Consider the following 22207-nt stretch of genomic DNA (forward strand, 5'->3'; position numbering starts at 1 on the left):
GAGCTCAGAGAGCATGCCCCTACCTCATTCAGCCCTATGATGCTTGAAAAGCTTAAGGACACCCCCAACAGGTAGGCAGGCAATCTTTACTCACGGTGGCTGTGCTAGTATTTTCTCTGGTGGCAGCACGTACTGTAAGGATATGCAGCGGGGCTGATTCAAAGTCAGCCTTAGACATGAGCTGGAGCACTCCTGTTTTAGGGTTAATCCAAAATAGGCCTGTGTATTGGACAGTGGAGCCTCCAGAGAGAATGGAATAGGTGATGTTACTCTTAGGATAGTCTTTATCTGTTGCATGCACTTGCCCAATGCGTGATTGAACTGAAAGGAATAAAAAACAGATTTCAGCTGAGTAGTTTGCAGAAAGGAGAAGGGAAGGAAAGAAAAAGAACATATACTGGAATAGATATGTCTCCAACTGCCACAGGGAAGCTGTACTGCAACAGTGGCTGGAACACTGGAGTTAAGAAGTTGTTTTTCAGCCATTTGGTTGTGTCTGGCTTTTGTGACCCAGTGGATCATGGGGTTTTCTTAACAAATATACTGGAGTAGTTTGCCATTGACTTCTCCAGGGAATTAAGGCAAAAAAGGTTAAATGACTTGCCCAAGATCACACAGCTAGTGTCTGGGGTCAAATTTGAACTCAGGTCTTTCTAACTGCATGTCCAGAATTCTCCCTGACTGGAATTTACTAGCGTTGTGATCTTGCACCAGTTATATAATTGCTCTGATCTTCAGATTCCCCATTTGTAAACTGAGTATGATCCTATAGTACCTACTTCATAGGCTCAAATGAGATCATGTATCTAAATAACTTTGCAAACTTCTTAGCAATATAAGGACTTAAACCATGAGGATTGCTATGCAGGGCTAAGGGTTTCAGGACATGGTCTGACTTTCTAAGGTCCATTGGGGCACTAGTCCTAATCCTTATCACTGCTATTTATTGATCTCAAAGGACACTGCTAGATTCTTCAAAGGCTTTAGCTCCTGGTTTATGTTTTTTCTCTTCACCCTGCTTTGTGTTTATGCTTTATAGTTACTGTTTTCAGGCTTACTCTGAATGAGTTTTTGTTTGTTTGTTTGTTTGTTTGTTTGTTTGTTTTAAGGAATTGAAAAAGTTTTGTCCCAGAGGAGGAATGTAACTTCTGGGACTTGAACTCAAGCATTCTGGCTGTCTAATATTCTCTCCATTATACTATAATGTAACTTACTCTACACTATAATGTAACTTTACTCCTTCCTAGGTCTAGACTGATTCTTTTAAGGACAAATTTGTGATTCTGCATCATAGGAGGGAGGATGTGCCTTCTGAATGGCTGAGAGGCCCTAAGTTGGGATGCTGCTTAAGGTAGAAAGATTTAGGAAATGAAGCAGGCAGAAAGCAAATTTCTGAATGCTAGATTAGAGCTTTCTCTGGAGCCACAGATGTGTTAGGAAGCCGGCCCTTGACATTTCCCTTGATTTCCAGCATATGCAACCCTAGAGACTAATAGAACCTACAGTATGATTAGAAGCTAAAAATGGACTTCTCTGATGGTATCATTCTTTCCTTGGTTGAGCTGATATTCAACCTCATTTCTAGTCACAGAGCTTAGCTACTCATTGGTCCTCTTTTCTCTGTACTAATCTCCAATTTGTTCAGTCATTTTTCAGTCATGTCCAACTCTTCATGTGGGGTTTTCTTGACAAAGATCCTGAAGTGATTTGCCATTTCCTTATCTAGCTCATTTTATAGATGAATAAACTGAGGCAAATGGGGCTAAATGACTTGCACAGGATTATACCTCTAGTTAATGTCTGAGGCCAAAATTCAACTCAGGAAGAGGAATCTTCCTGGCTCTAGACCAGTGATGGCAAACCTATGGAATGGGTGCCAAAGATGGCACACCAAGGAGTGCTTTCTGTGGGCATGCAGTGTGCCCCCCCCAGTTTGTTACTAGAAAGACAGAGAGACTGGGCGGAGCTGCTCCCCTCCCCCCTCCACTGTGCCTGATGACAACTTTTCATATCCCCCACTTTTCTGCCCAGCAGCACAATGGGAGCACATAGGGGTAAGGTGGGTGGCTCACAGGCAGCAGAGCTGGAGGGGAGCAGAGCTCTGGGTTCACTCCTCTCTCCCTCTCTACCCTTACTGAAGACATTCCTCACTTCACCCACCCCTCTGCCCAGCAGCCCAATGGGTATGCTTTCTCCCTCTCCTGTGAGGGTTAAGGGGGAGGGCAGGGTGCTCCTGACCCTTGGTGGGCGGGAAGGGCATGGTTCTTGGCCTGGGGGGTAGGGTGGAGATAGGGCCTGGCACAAGGTCTCTAAAAGGTTCACTATCACTGCTCTAGTCCCTGTAATCTATCTACTGTGTAGATAGCTGCCCTATTACTCTGTATAACGACTCCAATTTCTGCTTACTCTTTGCTTGGCTAAATGGGTTTGCTTGATATCTGAGACTGTTCTGTGTGGAACCAGCATGAGAAGGGAGTTCACTCCCTCAGTGGTCACAGTAAACCAAGCGTTACTCTCCCCTATAGAGAAAGTGGTGTTTCTCCTGAATCATTCTCTTAGACTACAAATTTTGGTGCAAGGTATATAAACACAGTTTGAGCCTCTCTCCCCCTAGGAGATAGAAGCATAAAAAAATGACCATTTCACCACATTCTTCCTCTTGCTCCCCACAAAGGCAGAAACCCCAGTCTTCCTTAAAATGGAGTAGGTCAGACTTCAGATCAAATATAAACAGCCTTCGCAAAACTGACTAGATCAGTTCTCAAGTCAATCAGTCAGTCAGTCAGTCAGTCAGTCAACAATCAATTTAAGGGTCTACTAGGTGCCAGGCATTATGCTAAATGCTGAGGATACAAAGGAAGACAAACACATAGTCCCTGCCCTGAAGGAGCTTACAGCCTGTCTAATGGAGCAGGCAACATACAAACCATATACATACAAGAGAGATGCTATGCAAATGGAAGGTGAGACAGGTTAGCTAGGAGTGGGGGTGGCTGGAAAACAGGATGTTGCAGCTTTCTCCTTCCACCTATAAAATACCATTTCTCCAAAAAACGTTTGGACAAATGCCCTTGAGACCCCCAGAAGCTAAGGGGATCAGAAAAGATTTCGTTTTCCCTTCTTTTGGTAAGCTGAATGTCAGAGAAAGAAAGCCAGAAGGAAGAGAAAATGAAGTGGAGAGGTAGAGTCAGAAGTAGTTTGTGCTTTTAAGGGGTGTGTGGTTTGAGCTCCAAACTAGAGAGAGATGGCAGGAACCAAAGGAAGGAGCTGCTCTTGTAACTAAGATACAAGCTGCAAGGAAACGGTTAGCTTTTTAAATTAATTTTTAAACTGAGAGAGACGAGAAGAAATCAATCGGAACGCTAAATGGGGAGCTCATTCTTAAAATGAAAGAGATTGTTGCTAAGCAGAGAATGGCAGAACAAGAAAGATGAACATGAAGGAAGAGAAGTTTCCTTATGAATGAATGAAAGGATGAAAATGCATTTATTAAGTGCTAGGCTAGGAATACAAATAAAAAAGCAAATACAGTTCCTGCTTTCAAGCAGGTTAGATTCTAATTTTAATCTCTAACAAGGGAAAGCTGTGAAGAGATCTTTTTTTCCCCTTTAAAAAGAGGAGGAGCCAGGTGAAAATCAGAGGGGGCAACAGTGAGGTGACAGGAGAATGGAGGGTACAAAAAAGGGCAAATAGGCGTAAGATGGAATCTCATGGTTTTATAGCAAACAACAGGTGACACTCAGGCTGCTGTGTCAGCTTTTTTTTTTTTTTAAACCCTTGTTTTCTGTCTCAGTAACAATTTTAAGACTGAATGGCAAGAGCTCCATAAATAGGGTTTAGTGACTTGCCCAGGGTCACACAATTAGGAAGTGTCTGAGGCCAGACTTAACTCATGTTCTCCCAACTCCTGAACTGTGTCAGTTTTTGAAACTAAGAGGTACAACAGACAATACTCAACTGTGCAAAATAAAACCTATGTACTCAGCAGTGGGTGCTCTCTCTTTGAAGACAGTGGACAAAACATTAACTCTGGACTTGGAAGCTGTCGAATCACATCAGTCATATCCAACCCCATCCCCACTCCACAATTTGGGGTTTTCTTGGCAGAGATACTGGAATAGCTTGCCATTTCCTTCTCCAGCTCATTTGTCAGATGAGGAAACTGAGGCAAACAGGGTTAAGTGACTTGCCCAGGGTCACACAGCTGGTAAGTGTCTGAGGCCAAATTTGAACTTGGGAAGATGAGTCTCTCTGACTTTAGGTGGAGCCACCCAACAGCCTGGACTGACAAGACCTTGGTGTAAATCCCATCTCTGATGCTTATTAGCTGTGTGACCAAGGGCAGGACACCGCCTTTAGAGACTTCACTTTGATCCTCTGTAAAATCCACTAGAATTCAGTGATGGGCAAACTACGGCCAGTGGGCTAGATGCGGCCCCCTGAAATGTTCTATGGGGGGCAAGACATTATTCCTAATCTGACGAATACAATGAGTAGGATACAATACAGTGAATCTTCGAAAGAGCTGCCTTAGAAACAGACTGACAGATGAGCATTTCCTTTCCTTTGGCCCCTCTTTAAAAAGTTTGCCCATCACTGGGTTAGATTACCTCTGAGGTTCCTCCCAGCACTAGATCTATGATCTCTAATGAGATAATATTTTTAAAGCATTACTCACAAGGACTGGTGCATTGTAGGTACTTGTTCCCTTCTCCTACCCCCAAAAGAATACCTCTTTTGGCTCTAAGTTTCCATTGATAGGACTATTCTTTTATTCCCTATTTGCTTTACCCACCTGGCTTCATTTCTGAAACTTCAAAATAGGATGGACTATCAAAGACTAGAGGGAATTCATTTTCTGGAATTGTCTGGATATAAATGTAAATGGTACCTGAAAAAGAAGCAGAGAATATTCTGAGATCTGCAAGTTCTCTTCTGGCACCTTCTTTTAAACACTTCAGTCAGCTAGCATGCTTACTTCTGCACTCACGGCAAAACATCTCTTAATCTTAATCATCTTAATCTTAAACTCTTAATCTGAGAAATCAAGCGTATACTTACTTTTAAAATAAGGAGATACGATGTCCTGCACCTGGATTACTAAAACATATTTATTCCCAGCTGCTAGATTATTTGAATCTTCATAATCTAGATCACCTATGAGCTAGATGAAAAAGAAACAGATTTGATCATCCTGGGAGGAATGCACATACTATAAATAATATTAGCAACATTATCCCTCCTTTTAAAAAACTGAAGTGCTAAGGATGGGGGATAGGGAAGAAGACAAAGAGATCTCTTCCAGATTATATATAGCAGAGGCAACTAGGTGGCTCAGTGGATAGAGTGCTACGCCCGGAGTCAAGAAAATCTGGCCTCAGACACTTCCTAGCTAGGTAACCCTGGGCAAGTCACTTAACTCCCCATTGCCTAGCCCTTGCCCTTCCATCTCAGAGTTGTTACTGTCAACATGGATTTCTGGATGACTCAGTTTACCCTTGCTTTTGAGAAACCCCAGTACTAAGCACACCTATTTTCGATTTGAATGTTAAGCACCTTTTTGTTTTGGAGGCTTCTCTATTGGAGAAAAGTTTCCTCTCCAGAAGCCCAGCTCCTGAGTTTGACCCTTTGTCTTTAATTTGTTACAGCCAACTGTTCCCTAATGCCATAGCTGCCTGTTTATGTTTAGTCTTTGTAGGCTTCCCAAAAGGTATAAAAAGACTCTCAGGTTCAGTATCTCTTGGGAGCTGCCACTAAGAGCTGTGTCTTCTCCCAGGGATACGGTTCCCAGAGTCTCGGAGCCTTTGGTTCTGTATGGAATTTCGTTTATGACTCTGTGTGGTGGCCAGATGAATGAGCCTATCCCTTTTGCCTCATTAAAGAGTGGGTTTTCTGACTACTTAGAAGTTCTGTATTTATTTCCAAGTTAACATTACTAAGACAAAAAGCAAGGGTTTAACCCCCCCCAACCCCCCCACCCCCAACAAATGACATATAGCACTTTCAGGTTCACAAAATGTCTTAGTTTTAGTTTTAGTGCTGTTTTAAGCTAGTAAAGCTTTTGGATCATTCTATATGTGTTGTTTCATATAAGTCTCATAGCAATGCTGTGAGCTATCTCCTACAATCCCTATTTTCATGCAGAAACTGAGACTGAGAGGGGTTAAGTGACTTGCCCATGGTAGCTTGTAAGAGGCAGATTTTGAACCTAGGATTTCCTGCCTCCAAGTCTAGTATTCCACTCACTGGAACATACTGTTCTTTTTCATGGGAGGCTTGATATTCAATATAAAATTCCCTCCCACCTTTTTTTTTGGTCCCCCTTCCTTTTCCCTTTATCCTCCCCCCCCCAACTACTTCCTCTCTCCTTTCCACATTCTTATTCAGTTTTAGTGCTGAAGTTAAAAAAAAAAAAAGGTTCAGTTCTTTTTCCCCATCCTGAACTCTAGATTAGAAGTCCAAAATGAGATGTTGACACTCTGCCGCTCACTCTATCTTTCTTTTATATTAAACAAATTTATTTCTATACATATATTTGGTTTCTACATCATCTGCATTTCCAAATGCATCCCAATTTCATGCCTTCCCAGAGAGTCATCCCTTTTAACAAAGAACCTCCCTACCCCACAAAAAAGGGGAGGAAAAGCAGTTCAGCAAGACTAATTAGTAAATCAGCTGAGTAAGATAATATTTTCAGTGTTCCAGACCCATAAACTGTACCATTCTAATGAACAGAAATGTATATATTTTCTCTTCTTCTGGGCCAAACTTGGTCCTTATAATAAAATAGTATTGTCTCATTTCTGTTTATGTTTTTTCCACTTACTTTTAAACATTTTAAATTTAAACCCTTACTTTCTGACCTAGTAACAACTATAAGACAGAAAGAGAAGGGCTAGAGCCGCTAGGCAAATGGGGGTAAGTGACTTCCCCAGGGTCACTCAGCTAGGAATTCCACTTACTTTTTTTAATAGTCATTGCTTATATTGTTCCTTGTTCTGCTTATTCCCTTTGATTTTGCCTGATCCTAAAGTAAGGAATTCGACTGCCCATATTTCATCTTTCCATTGTTTTCAATAGAGTCTTCACTGCTTAATATGCTTATCTCATAAAAGTACACCAGCATCCTGTACCATTAGGAAGCAGAGTGGAACAGAGGGAAGAATCCTGAATTTGGAATCAGAGGACTAGAGTTCAAGTTCTGACTCTCCTACTTACCATCTGTGTGACCATGGGCAAACTCTCTGAACCTGTTTCTCACTTGGAAAATGAGGAAGTTGGGCTATGTGACCTCTGAGGTCAACTTCTTATTCTTCTAAATCTGCTTTTCCCTCATACATCTATGCTTCAAACTAAGGCATTTGAAAAAAATGGGAGTGCTTAAATCTAGTGCATGTTACTATGACCAGGGAGATACATTGAACAATACTAAAATATGGTAGATCATACAAGTCCTTGGAGTCTCAACATTGTTGCATATTGCTACATGCAACAAACTGTTCCCCAAACCTGGGTAAAATAAAGAGGAAATGTCAGAAGTCTTTCAAAATGAGCTATATAAGCTCACCTATGTCTTTCCTGGGGGGAGGGGGAGTAGCTAACACACCCAACAATCTATACCAACATTCCCAAGATTCCCCTTTAATGACACAGACAGAGACGGTTAGCTTACCAAAATTTTCCCAGAGCCATCTGGATCTTGAGAAAATTTCCCATTGCTTCTTACTCCAGATAGATCAGTGAAATTGAACTGGTTGTTTGGTGCTTCGGCATCATTATCAAAGCAATGTTGCACCAGATTCAGAAGCAGCATTCCCTTGATGGTATTTTCAGGCACTGAGATGCTGTTGTTGAAAAGATCTGACTCAATATTTTCCCCAGTCAACAAATGTCTACGAAGCACCTTCCGTAAGCAGGCTATGTGAGGGCCCCTTCAACTTCAATTTGTTTATATTTAGCAGACATTTATTTAGTAGCTACTATGGGCCAAGGAGTGTGCTAGGTAGTGTAGGGAAGAGAAGGGAAATGAAGAGAAGAAAAGGAGAGAAGGATAAAGGGAAGTAAGAACAGGATAGAAGGAGGGAGGAAGAGGAAGGGAGGAGGAAAAGTATTTCCTAAACTTTGTGTTAGGCATTCTGCTAAGGAAATGGGGATGTTGAGCTTAGAGAAAAGAAGACTTCAGGGGGACCATCAAACATAGACAGAGTGCTTGCCCTTTTGGGGAGAGTGGCAGTGCTACCATTTATCATTGGTGTGATCTGGCTTCAAAGGATCCTTAGGTCTAGTCTAATTCCATCATTTTACATATGAGAAAACCCAGTACAGAGAGGGTAAACAGTCTGCCTAAAGTCAAACAGTAAGAAAGGAGACTCAAACCTAGGTTCTCTAATTGCAAATTTAAGACTTTCTCTACTATATCAAGATTGACTTGGATGGTGTTGACATGTAACAAGGGCTCTGATGTGAGAGAAGTGCCTTCTGGCCCTTTGATATAGTATCAGGAGTTTGGTTTTAGACAAGCTTTAAGAAGAACATATTTTTCTGAACTGTAGACATGACTATAGGTTCTTCCCATAAATGCTGGTTGTTAGAGGGTTGGTCTCTTGAGAAAGATAATGAATGTTGACTCTAGGAGATAGAGGAGAATGGCAAAACTACTGTGGAGGACAGTGAATGATGACATAGGAATTCCTATCCACAAAGGAACTTCTGAGTGCATCAGGAAACAATGACTGCAGAAGATAATGAATAGGGACTGGTGGTGAAGCAACTATCGTTTTCTGGGAACCAAGGAGAACGACAGTAGAACTACAGAGTTCCAGGGAGTCGTGATAATGGATAGCAAATGGTAGCACTTACTAAGAGTGGCAGGAAGTGATCAATTAGAAGCCAGTAGAGACAGAAAACATAGAAAATAATAATGCCCAGGCTACCTCTCTGCTAGAACCCTACACAGGGTAGTATTATAAGCTCTACATATAGTGCAGATCTTTAAGGAAAGGGTTATTTATTGCTTTCCGTAGGCTTAAATATGTCTTATCGATTTCCTGATCTGTTACTTTCTAAATCAAATTATTCATGTTTTGATCCTTGTGAGCCTATGTGCTTGTAAAGGGAGCCAGTGAATTCCCTTGGGAGGAAAGGCTGCCAGAAGGCACAGTTCCGAGATCATCTTGGTGGGGACAAGAAACCAGAGAAGTGAGATATCTCTCTCAAGGTACACTAGGACCCTTCATGTCAAAAGGACAAATATATAAAGTATTTTGAAAAATACTTGTATAAAGTAAGCTATGATTATTAGTGATATATAATCAGTACAGCTTTGTTCAATGTCACTGTTTGAGGTGAACCCTCAAAATGGAATGTAGATCATAATCTGGGGAAAATACAATGCAAACAATGAGAAATAACATAGCTGTACCCAAGTCAGTCTCTGCATCTCTAAAATGGAGATGATAATGGAGGATCCTTAGGCCATTACTGCCTTTTTTTTTTTTTTTTACTTCTAGGGCCAAAGGTTCTTCTTTCATCATCTCCATGATCTTCTCTGATAAGCTTGGAAATAGCTCATCAGAATCCAAGCAAAGTCTGACAGCAAAATGGCTCTTGGCTTTTGAGAAGAGATGGGCTTTACTTTCTGGAAAGAAGCTCCCCTAGCATGGGTAACTGAGGGGTCCCGGTTCCTTGCTAACCCCAAATGCCTTTGTGCTTCCTAACAAACTGATGTTGCAGCATTTTGAGTCCTCAGTTGAGCATTTACACTGTTCTGGTTTTAGCTGATTTATCAGCTGCAGCAGGCTCTCTTCTAAAATTTGGGAAACAAACAAACAGGGCTCTGTTGGGAAAAACAAAGCTGGAGACTGAGCAGTCTAAGACCTTGTTCAGAAATCGAGGGAGGTATGCCACTCTTGCAGATCTGAGAGATGTTTGAGGCTGCAGCATTTGAAGACTTGCAAGTCTGGGAGCCAAAAGTTCAGGGGCATTAAGGGGAAACCTGTCATATTGTCCTTCAGGGCCATGCTGGGGGTGGCTCTTGGTTTCTTCCCTGCCACGTGCTATTTTAATCCCAAACCAGCATCATTTAAAACCACATTGTGCCCATCTATCATGTTACCTGCCACTGAAAGCAGCTGCTTTGGCTACCTTGCAAACATGACCTTGGTTTATTTGCCATCCAAAGGTGAAAGTGGCAGGCTGCGTTGCAGAATGGGCTGTCATTAGTTTCTGCTCTTGCTTGCAAACAGCTTGCGATGTGCTCTCAGCCAAATGCCTGACAATTTACGACCAGAACATGAGCTGTCAGGCAGAGCCTTTGATGCCTCCATCCAGCAAGGCTTGTTCGTCACCTGTTAGGCACAGGAGTAGACCCTCCGTCATGGCAAAGAGCTGTCAAACTCAGGAGACCTTCCTGAGAGCTTGAAGCAAGTGGCTGAGAACAGAATGAGGTTTATGCCCTTCTTTTCTTATCGATGAGAGCTTCCTACTTCTCTGGCACAGAGCCAGTGCCACCTCGACAATCCCAGCGGCTGTTGCTGGGCTTGATTTTACGTCTCACTTGCCATCCTGCCAGCTTTTAAATACTCTCTTAGAAAGAAGGACACTTCTCTGGTCTCAGGATGGAGGAATGAATATGCAAGGGATAAGATTCATCCCCAAACTGCAGAGTGGAGGTTTTTTTTTTTTAATATTCTTACAAGGATCCTTTTTTTACCCAAATAAATACATAAAAGGACTTGTAACTCGAATATAAAAGATGTTAGGAACTGGAGAGGGGAGCTAGGTGGCGCAGTGGATAGAGCACTGGTTTAGTATCAGGAAGGCTCATCTTTATGAGTTCCAATCCATTCTCAGACACTCGTGAGGTTTGTAACCCTGGGCATGTCACTTAACCCTGTCAAGAAAACTCCAAATGGCAGAAGAACATTGTACACAGAGACTGATACACTGTGGTAAAATCGAAAGTAATGGACTTCTGTACTAGCAGCAATGCAGTGACCCAGGACAATTCTGAAGGATTTATGGAAAAGATGCTACCCACATTCAGAGGAAGAACTATAGGAGAGGAAACACAGAAGAAAAACAACTGCTTGAACACATGGGTTGAGGGGGACATGATTGGGGATGTAGACTCGAAACTACCACACCAATGCAACTATCAACAATTTGGAAATAGGTCTTGATCAATGACACATGTTAAAAACCAGTGGAAATGCTCATGGGCTATGGGGGGGGGGTAGAGGGGGTGAAGGGGAAAGTAAGAGCATGAATCATGTAACCATGATAACTTTTCTAAAAAATAAAAATTAATTAAAAAAAAAGAAAACTCCAAATGGAGTCACAAAAAGTCAGACACAAATGAAAAATAACAAGGAATAAGGGAAGTAGCATGAGTGGAAGAAAGGTGAGTTAATACCAAGTAAGTGTTTAATAACCTGCTCCCTAAAAAAAATATTCATAGGACACACTTTTCAGTTTAATCTGCAGTATTAGCACTTTTCTCCATTACTCTCTTAAGTTTAGATGGTCAACAAAACAATAAATCAAGCCTTAATTTTTGAGTTATAAATGCTTGTACTGAAAATTTAACAATCAACTCTTTTAAGTCACTTCAGGCTGACTCCAACACCCTCTTGGAATTTCTTAACATCACAAACCTGCTAATGGCTTATAAATAATATGGTTTGTTGTTGTTCAGTTGTTTTTCAGTTACGTCTGACTCTTTGTAATCCCATTTGAAGTTTTCTTGGCAAAGATACTAAAGTGGTTCCCCATTTCCGCTTCTAGCTCATTTTATAGTTAAGGAAATTGAGGCAGACAGAGTTAATTGACTTGGCCAGAGCCACAAAGCTAGTAAGTGTCTGGAACCAAATTTGAACTCAGGAAGATGAGTCTTGAAATTAGGAAACTAAAGCTGAGAGAAATGACTCTACTAGAATCACATAGTTAATCAGTGACTCTAGACCTGGCCCTCTATCCAAAGGGCCACCTTGCTGTAGACAAGAGTAGAAACAGTCTTGTACTGAGAATTGCAAAGCCTGGTTTCAAATCCTGTTTCACTCCCTGTCTGGGTGCTCTTGGACAGATCCCTTAGCTTCTCTACATTCTCTTTTTCAGTGTGAAAGATTTCAATCCAAACATCATGTTGGCCTTCTCCACACCCAGATGCTGGGTCACTTCCCTCATGGCTACGTATTCTGGAGGAGGCTTAAAGGAGGTATTTTAAAATCTTTTAAGTTCTATTAGAGTAAGGATTATTGTTGCTTTGTCTTTGTACCCTGGCACCTAGCACAGTGCCTTACACACAGCAGGAGTGTAATGCAGGATTTCTTGCATTTGCAATATTACCCTAGGCAATCCTGTCAGTTAGCAGAATGGAACTCTGGCCTGGCAGGTGCCATCCTGGGTCCTGACAGTTGGGCTGTGACTATATAAAAGCCCTGCAAACCCAACCTTGGGGTTCTGATTTCCTTGACCTCACCCAGACACCCAGCTACCCCTAAATTCCCCTTGGGGACCCCAGGAAGCTGAAGGGAGGTGAAGGGAGGTTGGGTTGTAGAAGATGGGCAGGTTTTAGCTTAAAGTAGCCTAGTAATTAGGGACACCCCTAAATCAATTTAACAACTTCATCTGTTTAGCTGGTGGATCAAATAACATCAGGGCAGTGTCAGATTATCTCTGGCTGAGGGCTGGTTCCCTCAGCCTGACCTTACCTTCTAGGTCCATTGCCAACACTTGCCAGTTGCCCCTAGCAACAGCTTCACAAGACCTTGAACCCTCTTACCTCAGTTTTCCCTTTTCAGTTTGAAATAAATCTCTTAGCCTAAATCTATGACTTCCTGTATTACCTACATCATCACCAAGGCTAAAGAGACTGAGGAGAAGAGAGAATATCAATTAGTTGAGTTTACTGAGAAGTGGAAGCTAAGCCTCCATTGTAACCAGGAAGTTGAGCTCACTTCCTGCTGGGTTCTGCTCTCACCCAATAGGAAGGCAATTACTCCAGCAGGGAGAGGCCACTCACTCAACACCTTAAAGGAGCCTACAACTAGCAGTGGAGATTGACTGGGTACCACAGCTGAGGCTGCTCTCCACTGATAGCCCCAAATCTTCTGCTGGTCTAGTTACAGGCTCCCGGGCCCCTGGTGACTCCCATCTACCACCAGCCTCATATTAGCCATCACATTATCTTCCATTACAGGAGCAATAATAACAATAATAATAACTAGCATTAGCATAGTACTTTAAGGCATACAAAGCACTTTATGTATGTTACCCAATTTGATTATCATAACAACCCAGAAAGAAGGTGCTATCATTATCCTCATTTTACACACGGGGAACTTGAGGCAAATGGAATTAGTGGCTTGACCAGGATCACGTAGCTAGTCCATGACTGAGGCAAGATTTGAACTCAGGTCTTTCTGACCTTAAATCCAACACTGTCCACTGTGCTTTCTATTACTACTAATAGTAATATCAACCATGATGATGGTGGTGATGATGATGATGATGACAGTAATAACTCCTTCAAAGTCCAACTCACCATCCATGCCATGAGTGGGGAAGCAGCATCAGAGTGACATATAACAGGGACTGCCTGTGCTCTGAGACTCCTTGTTATTTGCCCTTCATTTTCGAAGAGGATCAATGATATCATGGGGTGATATCTTGACTTGTGTGTCAATTGGATTTAAGTGATCCAGAGCTACACAGGGTTGTCAGCCTCACTCGCTCTTCCAGAGTCATCCAAGACCAGTGGCAAGAGAGAAGTCAGAATGCCTGGTGATGGCCTGGGATGCAGCGGATCACCTTGGTGTCTCTGTTGTCTGACCAAGCTCTAAGCACTTGCTTCAGTCATCTTCATGGCCATTGGAGCAAATTGTTCTCATCTGCTCATTCTGCTGGGGCGAGTCTTCACATGCTTGGGGGAGACACTCCCCTAACTCACCAGTGGGTTTGTGGCCCATCATTCATCCTCATACTGGTTTAGCCTATCTGCCAAGGCACCCACTATGTAACTATGAAAGTAACTATGAAAGCCTAGAAAGAACTGTGAAACATTAGCTAGTTAGGCTGCTGATGCTACCAATTGGGTTAGCATCTGGGTCAGCATGATGCAACTGCTCCCATGAACCAAAGAAACAGAAGGAGAGGTAGAGAGGTGGAAGCTGGTCCTCCTCCTTGGAATCACGGTAGTGAAGAGCATGATTAATTACAACTGTTATTATTATAGCTAGAATTTACATCATGCTTTAAGGTTTATAAAATGCTTTGCAAATATTTTCTCATTTCATCCTCATAACCACGGGATGTCAGTGGAATTATTATACTTACTATATAAATGAGTAAACTGAGGCTGAGAAGGATTAAGTGACTTGCCTAAAGTCATACAGCTAGGGAAGTATTTGAGACAGGATTTGAATCCCTGATTCCAGCACTATCCACTGTGATACCTACAGCTGCTTTGATGGAAAGGACACTGGAATAGGCAATACCCTTTCAAATCCTAGAACCACAAGCATGCGAGATATGTTGGAAAAGCTCAGTAATACCAATACCCCATCTGCTGCAAATGCCTTAGTGCAGATGGCACTGACAACTAAAGCAGGCGAGCCAGGTGTGCGTTAAGTGTACTAAAGATATGAATGTTTTTATTGTGCAGCAGTCTTACAGGATGACAAAACCGGAAATAGTTATTACCTGTTATAAGCTTGGACTCCACATAGCTTTCTGAAACTGGTACCCTCAGCTCTAAGTGGCAAAACAAAAGCTCTAAGTGCAAGAAAATTGCAGTTCAGTGTTGGTAAACCATAAGAAATAACTCCCTTCTTAAGCCCAGATTAGATCAAATAAGAGAGAAAATTGAAGCATTACCTAAATCTGAAGCAAGGAAAGCTAAACAACTTGAAGGCATAGAAACCTATACTTATTGAAAGCTCTGGCTACCTAATAATGAAACAGACGGATGAAATTTAGAGACAATGCCCCAAATTATTTTGAAGAGGAGATGGGCATATTTAGACTGGAATTTCAAAAGGTTTATTTAATGGTGGTAGGAATATGAGTCCTATATATCTATGCAGCTAAGTAGCACAGTAGATGGAGCACTGAGCCTGAAGACAGGAAGATCTGAATGCAAATCCTGCCTCTGACACTTTCTGGCTATGTGATTCTGGGCAAGGTTATCTACTGTATCCCAAGCCATCCATTGTTGGTCATCCTGACTTTTGTCTTGCCACTGGACTTGGATGACTCTGGGAGAGAGGGGGGCTGATGAATGGGCAATTCTGCCTCACTTAAATCCAACTCATATGCAAGTCAAGATATTGCCCCATGATGGTCCTCTTCAAAAATGAAGTATGAACAACAGAACCCTGGGCAAGTCACTTAACCTCTGTTGCCTTGATTTTCTTAACTACAAAATAGGGATAATAATAGAACCTATTTCCCAGGGTTGTTGTAATGATCAAGTGAGATAATATTTGTAAAATGCCTAGCACAGTGGATGGCATATAGTAGGCATTATTAAAGATATTCCCTTTTCCTTTCCTTCTCCCTCTTCTAGTGATGTCAGAAATATGACTAATAGGCTCAACTATATCACAAAAAAGTCAAAAAAGCAGATGTCTACTGTAACCACCAGGAACCAGCAATATTTGATCAAGACTAAGATCTTCACAAGTGTATGTATGTATATATATCAATAAGGACCATAGGAAGAAAGATAGAGAGAGCTAGGAATATTCTGAAGGACTGATCTTGAACACTACCATGGCTAATGATGTTATCAAGAACTAACAAAGAACTGTGGAATGACATTAAAAGATCCCATCAGTAGATAACCTATAAAGCCAGCATTGAACATTATAGTAGAAAGAAGGCATGAGAGCCAGGTCTAGAGACAGGAGGTTCTAGGTTCAAATCTGGCCTCAGACATTCCTTAGCCGTGTGACCCTGGGCAAGTCACTTAACCCCAATTGTCTAGTCCTTGGCACTCTTCTGTCTTGGAACCAATACTTAGTATTGATTCTAAGACAGAAGGTAAAAGTTAAAAAAAAAAACAAATGGAAGACATTGAATATTTCTGGTCAGTAAGAGAGGTGAAAGTTCAATACAACAAAAATAGAATAATGAATAATGAAAGGGGAGATAACTTTACCTTCCTTGCAAAATTGGAAAGTGGCGTGTCCATTGGCTAAAATGCTTCACAGTGGCACATAAATTCCTAGCAAAAATGCTTACTATTTTGCTTCATCTCTAATGCAAGGGTGATCTCATCATTGTTGTTGTTGTTGTTTAAACCCTTACCTTCCAACTTAGAGTCAATACTGTGTATTGGCTCCAAGACAGAAGAGTGGTAAGGGCTAGGCAATGGGGGTCAAGTGACTTGCCCAGGGTCACACAGTTGGGAAGTGTCTGAGGCCAGATTTGAACCTAGGACCTCCCATCTCTGGCCTGGCTCTCAATCCACTGAGTCACCTAGCTGCCCCCGATCCCATTTTTCTTAACAGAAAGCATCACTTATTTAATCACCAAATAGTGAGACCACCAGTAACCTCCTCCAAATATAAGCCAATTACTTGTTTAGGTACTTCACATCAAACATTCATAACTTACATAGCTCAAAAAAAAATATAAACACTTCTTAGAAAACAACTTATAAATTGAGAAGCACTAAGGGTATGTCAAGAAGTTCCACAGTTATAAAGAGCAATTCATTAACTGATAATTGACCAAGCCACTCAAAAGTATCTTAATACTTATGCTACCCTTATTTTCACAATTCCTTTGGCTCAGTTTGGCATAAGGGTACTCAGTGTGCCATGCGTTGTAAATATATAAAATAGATCCAAGTACAGAGAAAGCTGGGAATGTTGCAAGTTGTTCTCTAATGAAAACATCTGTTGTTATTATTGTTGTTTTTCAATTGTTTCAGTCATGTCCAATTCTTTCGTGACACTACTGGGGGTCTTGGCAAAGATGCTGGAGTGGTGTGCCATTTCCTTTTCCAGCTCATTTTACAGATGAGGAACCTGAGGCAAATAGAGTTAAGTGACTTGCCTAGGATCATCCAGTTAGTAAGTGTCTGAAGACAAATTTGAACTCAGATCTTCTCCACTGTTCCACCGAACTGCCCCAATAAGAATAAAAAATAGTGTTTATATATTGCTTTAGGATTTGCAAAGTGCTTTTTTATATGTTGTCTTATTTGAGGCTGACAATAGGTATATGTCATTGGATTTGTCTGTTATAGCTGAAATTATATTATCTCTGAAAAGAGATTATGAAATCTGCTAAGCTTCGTCTTTGTTTCTGTAGTATCTTACATCATTTCTGCAATAGAGAAAATGCTTAATAAATGTTTCTTGATTGTCTTATCTTTTTTGATGGAGCCCACATAGAAATGGTCTAAGGACAAGTTGGTATCCTTCAATTATTCTTTTATAAGTCAGTTTTGTAGTCTATTGAGCATATGGATAGAGTAATTGCTTTTTTGAAATTAGAGTACTGGAATAAAATCTAGTGTTCTGAATATAGCCTTCCCATAGATGCTGGGGGGCTCTCTCCCAACTCCCATCTGTACTGGCAAGCTAGAGGACAGTCTGCACTGTCTGCAGAGGACAGCGAGGTCCTAAGGGTACTCCTTGACAGGCAGGGGAGTTTCTTCTAACATTATCAGCTTGAGCCCCCATTCAGTGTTTCATGCCCAGTATGACCAGTCACAGTTACGATCACCATTTGATCAGACTGACCCAGCAATTAATGTCCTCATATCATTTAACCAATAATACTAATTATCCTTTGGAGGGTGCTATTTACTGAAAATATACATCACGATCTGAAATACAAATCCTCCACCTGAACTGGGGCATGCTCTCTCCTGGATTACCTTGGTCCCTGGGCAGGCTCAAACTAATGTTTGCTAAAAGCATTCACTCCTACTAAGTTCACTTCTAAATGCTGCATAGCCACCAGATGAGGTGTTCCCTTGCTGCAGTGTATAGCATCTCAGCTACTACGATGATGTTCTGCTGTGACGGGTTAAATGAGTTTATTCTTAGGACTATGCTGGTGCTTCTTTGGGTTCAGTTGCTGGCATCCTCTACTCTGGACTCCAGTTTCTGGCCTTCTGGAAGCTTGCTCATTTGAACTGTTTTAAGTGTGAAAGGTGACGGCTATCTCCAACATCCCTTCACCTAAGAGCAGGAAAGAATGAACCCAACAAAGACAGAAGCAACAGCAGGGTCATGTGCTTATTATGGACCATGGACTGAGTGAGGTCTAAAAGACCTAAGGCCATCCCATTTCTGGCTTAGTAGCCAACCAAAAGGCACCACTTTGGTCACATAGCAAAATGGACGGGAGCCAGCACAAAATACATATACATGCTCCAAAGTCCAAGTTGGGGATTGCTCCAAGCAGAACATGCTATATGGTCTGGGTGGTTATTAGCTCATTCGAAGCACCTACAGGACAACTCTAGTCAAAGACAGGAAAATGGGGATAGCCTGTACCTTATCCTTCTCCTAAATCTGAATGCTTGGAAAGAGAGTTAATAATTAATTTTGAAAAGAAAGAGATACTAAAGTTTCCCAATTCTACCAGAGGGTAATAATTAGACACATGGAAGGTCCCCCTAATCCCTTTCTGATAGTTGAAATACTTTAATAAAATAGTTACATCCCCCAAAATTGCAGTTGTTTTAACCCTATATTATCTCTCCTATTTTAAACTATGTGTAAGCATTATTCAATAAATATATTGCTATCAATAAATAAATATAAAATTGTGACCTCTTTCTTAGTAATTAATTAGCTTGGTCTCTCACTTCACTTTCTTAAACATTATTTATTTTAAAAACTCCTTCCCCAATAATAATTATTTTTATTTCTCTATGTAGTAATTCCATTAATTTCCTATGATTTAATAAATATTAAAATTATTTAAATATATAATTTATTGATAAAGGAAATAAATGATAACATAAAGATGTAGATGGTAGCTAAGTGGAACAGTGGATAAAGCACCAAACCTGGAGTCAGAAAGATCTGAGTTCAAATCCCACCTCTGACAGTAACCGTGTGATACTGGGGCAAGTCTCTTAACCCCTATTTGCCTCAGTTCCTCATCTATGAAATGAGAACATATGGAAGAAAAAAAAGGCAAACTACTCTAGCGTCTTTGCCAATAAAGCCCCTTGGACAAGTCAATGGGATTATGAAGAGTTGGACATGATTAAGGTAGGGATCAAGAACCAAAAAAGATATAATATTTGTGATAGTTTGACTATTAGAAATGCCACATCCAGAGTCACTTCAAACCCTCACTAAAGCAGCAATTAACTTCTCTTCATTTATAAAAATGTAATCTCCTATTTAGTTTCTTTAAAGATACTAAGTAAAATCTTCCCAAAATTCTCTTTACAAAATAAAGGTGAAATAGCTTGATCAAAAAAGATTTCTCCACCTTCTTTTTCTCTTTCTTCTCCAGCTTCTCTCCAGTCATGACAAGAAACAACCTCTTCAGCTTCTCTCAATCTACCACTTTTTGGAAAACGAGAGAATGTCCTTCAATTAGGGAATGGTTGAACAAATTGTGGTATCTGTTGGTGATGGAATACTATTATGCTCAAAGGAATGATGAACTGGAGGAATTCCATGTGAACTGGAATCACTTCCAGGAATTGATGCAGAGTAAAAGGAGCAGAACCAGGAGAACATTGTACACAAAGACTGATATACTGTGGTACAATGGAACATAATGGACTTCTACTAGCAATAATGCAAGAATCCAGAGCAAGGCTAAGGGACTTATGAGAAAGAAAACTTGCCATATTCAGAGGAAGAACTGTGGGAGGAGAAACACAGAAGAAAAACAACTGCTTGAACACATGAGCTGATGGGGATATTGTTGGGGATGAAGACACTAAACAATAACTCTAGTCCAACTATCAATAATATGGAATTGGGTCTTAATCAATGATACATGTAAAACCCAGTGGAATTGTGCATCAGCTAAGGGGGGCTAGAGGGATTTGGGGAGAGGGAAAGAACATGAAACATGTGACTATAGGAAAATATTTAAAATAAAAATAAAAATATAATCAATCTACCATTTTTAATAGTCTATCTCCATAATTTATTTCATAGATCTTCACAGGTCAAGAGAAAAAAAATACAATCTTTTCTTGACTTATAGGGAAGCACCTCACAACAAGACATTTTCAACTGTAACTTCTAGCTGCCAACACAAATTGCCTTTTCCATATTTTGGCTTTCAAAGATGTAGAATTAGTATCTAGAGTGTTTTTTTAGAAATAAATAAAACTCGAATTACACAGAGAATCATTCAAAGAAAAGACATTTCAGAGAGGAGTACAAAAGGATAACATTGCTTCACCAAGCATCATAGGAAGGACTTTCTTTTTTGGCTTCTGAAGATTTATTTCAAAATTTCAGAAATCTTTTACTATTTTGAAATCCTGAAGAAGCTACTTGCCCAAAAGATTCTTGACTTGGTAACTTTTCATACACTAGCAACAAAATTGAGGAGGAAGAAATGGAAAGATAAATTCATTTAAAATAAATGTAGAATGTATAAAATATTTGGGATTCTACCTTCCAAGTCAGATACAAGAATTATATCAACACAACTACAAAACTATCTTTACAGAAATGAAGACAGACCTAAATGATTGGAGAACTAATTGCTTATGGTTAGGCCACACTTCAATATAATAAAAATGACAATACTACCCTAAATAAAAATTCTTTTTCAGTGTCATAACACTCAAACTTCCAGAAGATTACTTTATAAAGCTTGAAAAAATAATAACAAAATTCAACTAAAGGAAAAAAAATCAAGAATCTCAAGGAAAACTTTTTAAAAGTGGGAAGGAAAAAGGCCTTGTAGTTACAGATAAAAAAATTGAACTACAAACCAATATTCATTAAAACTATTTGAAACTGGTTAAAGACTAGAGAAGTCAATTAACAAAACAGATTAGGTCCACACAATATAGAATTAAATGTATAGAAGACTGACTTCCATTTGTCTAGTTCAGCAGATCCAATCTCACCTCTCTTTAATATAATTAAAATGGTAATCCTACCTAAATTAATCTATTTATTCCATGCCATCCCAATCAAATTACAAAAAAAATCTTATTCAGCTAGATAAAATAATAAAATTTATTTGGAAGGAGAAAATATCAAGAATAGTAAAAGAATTAATAGGGAAAAATATAAAGGAAGGAGGTGTAGCAAATTTAAACTGCATTATAAAGCAGTAATTAACAAAACTATTTGGTACCAACTAAGAAAAAGAAAGATAGATCAGTGGAACAGAACAAACATACATTAACTAATAGTAAAATATTATAATAACTTTGTATTTGACAAAAGAAATCATTATTTGGCAAAAATTATTGAGACAATTAGAAAGTGGTTTGGTAGAAATTGGGTATAGGCCAATAGCTTACAGTATTCACTAAGATAAGATCAAAATGGATACATGATCTAGACATACAAGGAGATGTCATAAGCAAATTAGAAGCATAGAACACAAATTACCTAACAGATTTATGGATAGGAGAAGAATTTATGAGTAAACAAGAGATGGAGAGTATTGTGAGATGTAAAATGGATAATTTTGAAAACATTAAATTCAAAAGGTTTTGTACAATTATTGCCAAAATTAGAAGGAAAATTGGGGAGGGAAATTTTCATGGTCCCTTGGATACAGGTCTCATATCTAAAATATATAGAAAACTCTGTCAAATTTATGGGAATAAGAGTCATCCTTCAATTGATAAATGGGCAAAAGATATGAACAGATAGTTTTTGGATGAAAAAATCAAAGCCATATTTAGGTTCTGCCCAGATTAACAAATGAGGGAAGAGAATACTTAAATAACCAACGCCATTACAGAAAAACACATTGAACATCAAAGAATTTCCTAAGAAAAAGGTTCCAAAGGTTCCAACATCAGTTGGAATTCATAAGTGAATTTTACCTAACATTGAAAAGAACAATTAACTCTAGTACTAGAGAAACTATTTGGAAAAATAGGGGAGGAAGGAATTCTTCCAAATGCTCTTTATGGCACCAATATGGTACTGATACCCTAATGAATCTAAAGACTAATCTCCCTAATGAATATTGATGCAAAATTGTTTAGTAAAGCACTAGGCAAGGAGATTACAGC

The 22207-nt window shown here is 40.0% G+C and overlaps 1 protein-coding gene across 1 annotated transcript in view; it reads right to left on the reverse strand.

The window, feature by feature from the left end:
• The window catches only part of CDHR3 (cadherin related family member 3), a 113219-nt gene that overhangs the window by 26563 nt on the left and 64449 nt on the right, over positions 1 to 22207 (reverse strand). The window contains exons 9-12 of the mRNA XM_044679048.1: positions 7673 to 7844; positions 5062 to 5164; positions 4796 to 4891; positions 95 to 321 (exon numbers count right to left, since the gene is read on the reverse strand). Of these exons, the coding sequence (XP_044534983.1) occupies positions 95 to 321; positions 4796 to 4891; positions 5062 to 5164; positions 7673 to 7844 (598 nt within the window). The remainder of the gene's footprint in view (positions 1 to 94; positions 322 to 4795; positions 4892 to 5061; positions 5165 to 7672; positions 7845 to 22207) is intronic.

Source organism: Gracilinanus agilis, chromosome 5, assembly GCF_016433145.1.
Source record: "Gracilinanus agilis isolate LMUSP501 chromosome 5, AgileGrace, whole genome shotgun sequence".
In the NCBI taxonomy this organism is placed as follows: domain Eukaryota; kingdom Metazoa; phylum Chordata; class Mammalia; order Didelphimorphia; family Didelphidae; genus Gracilinanus; species Gracilinanus agilis.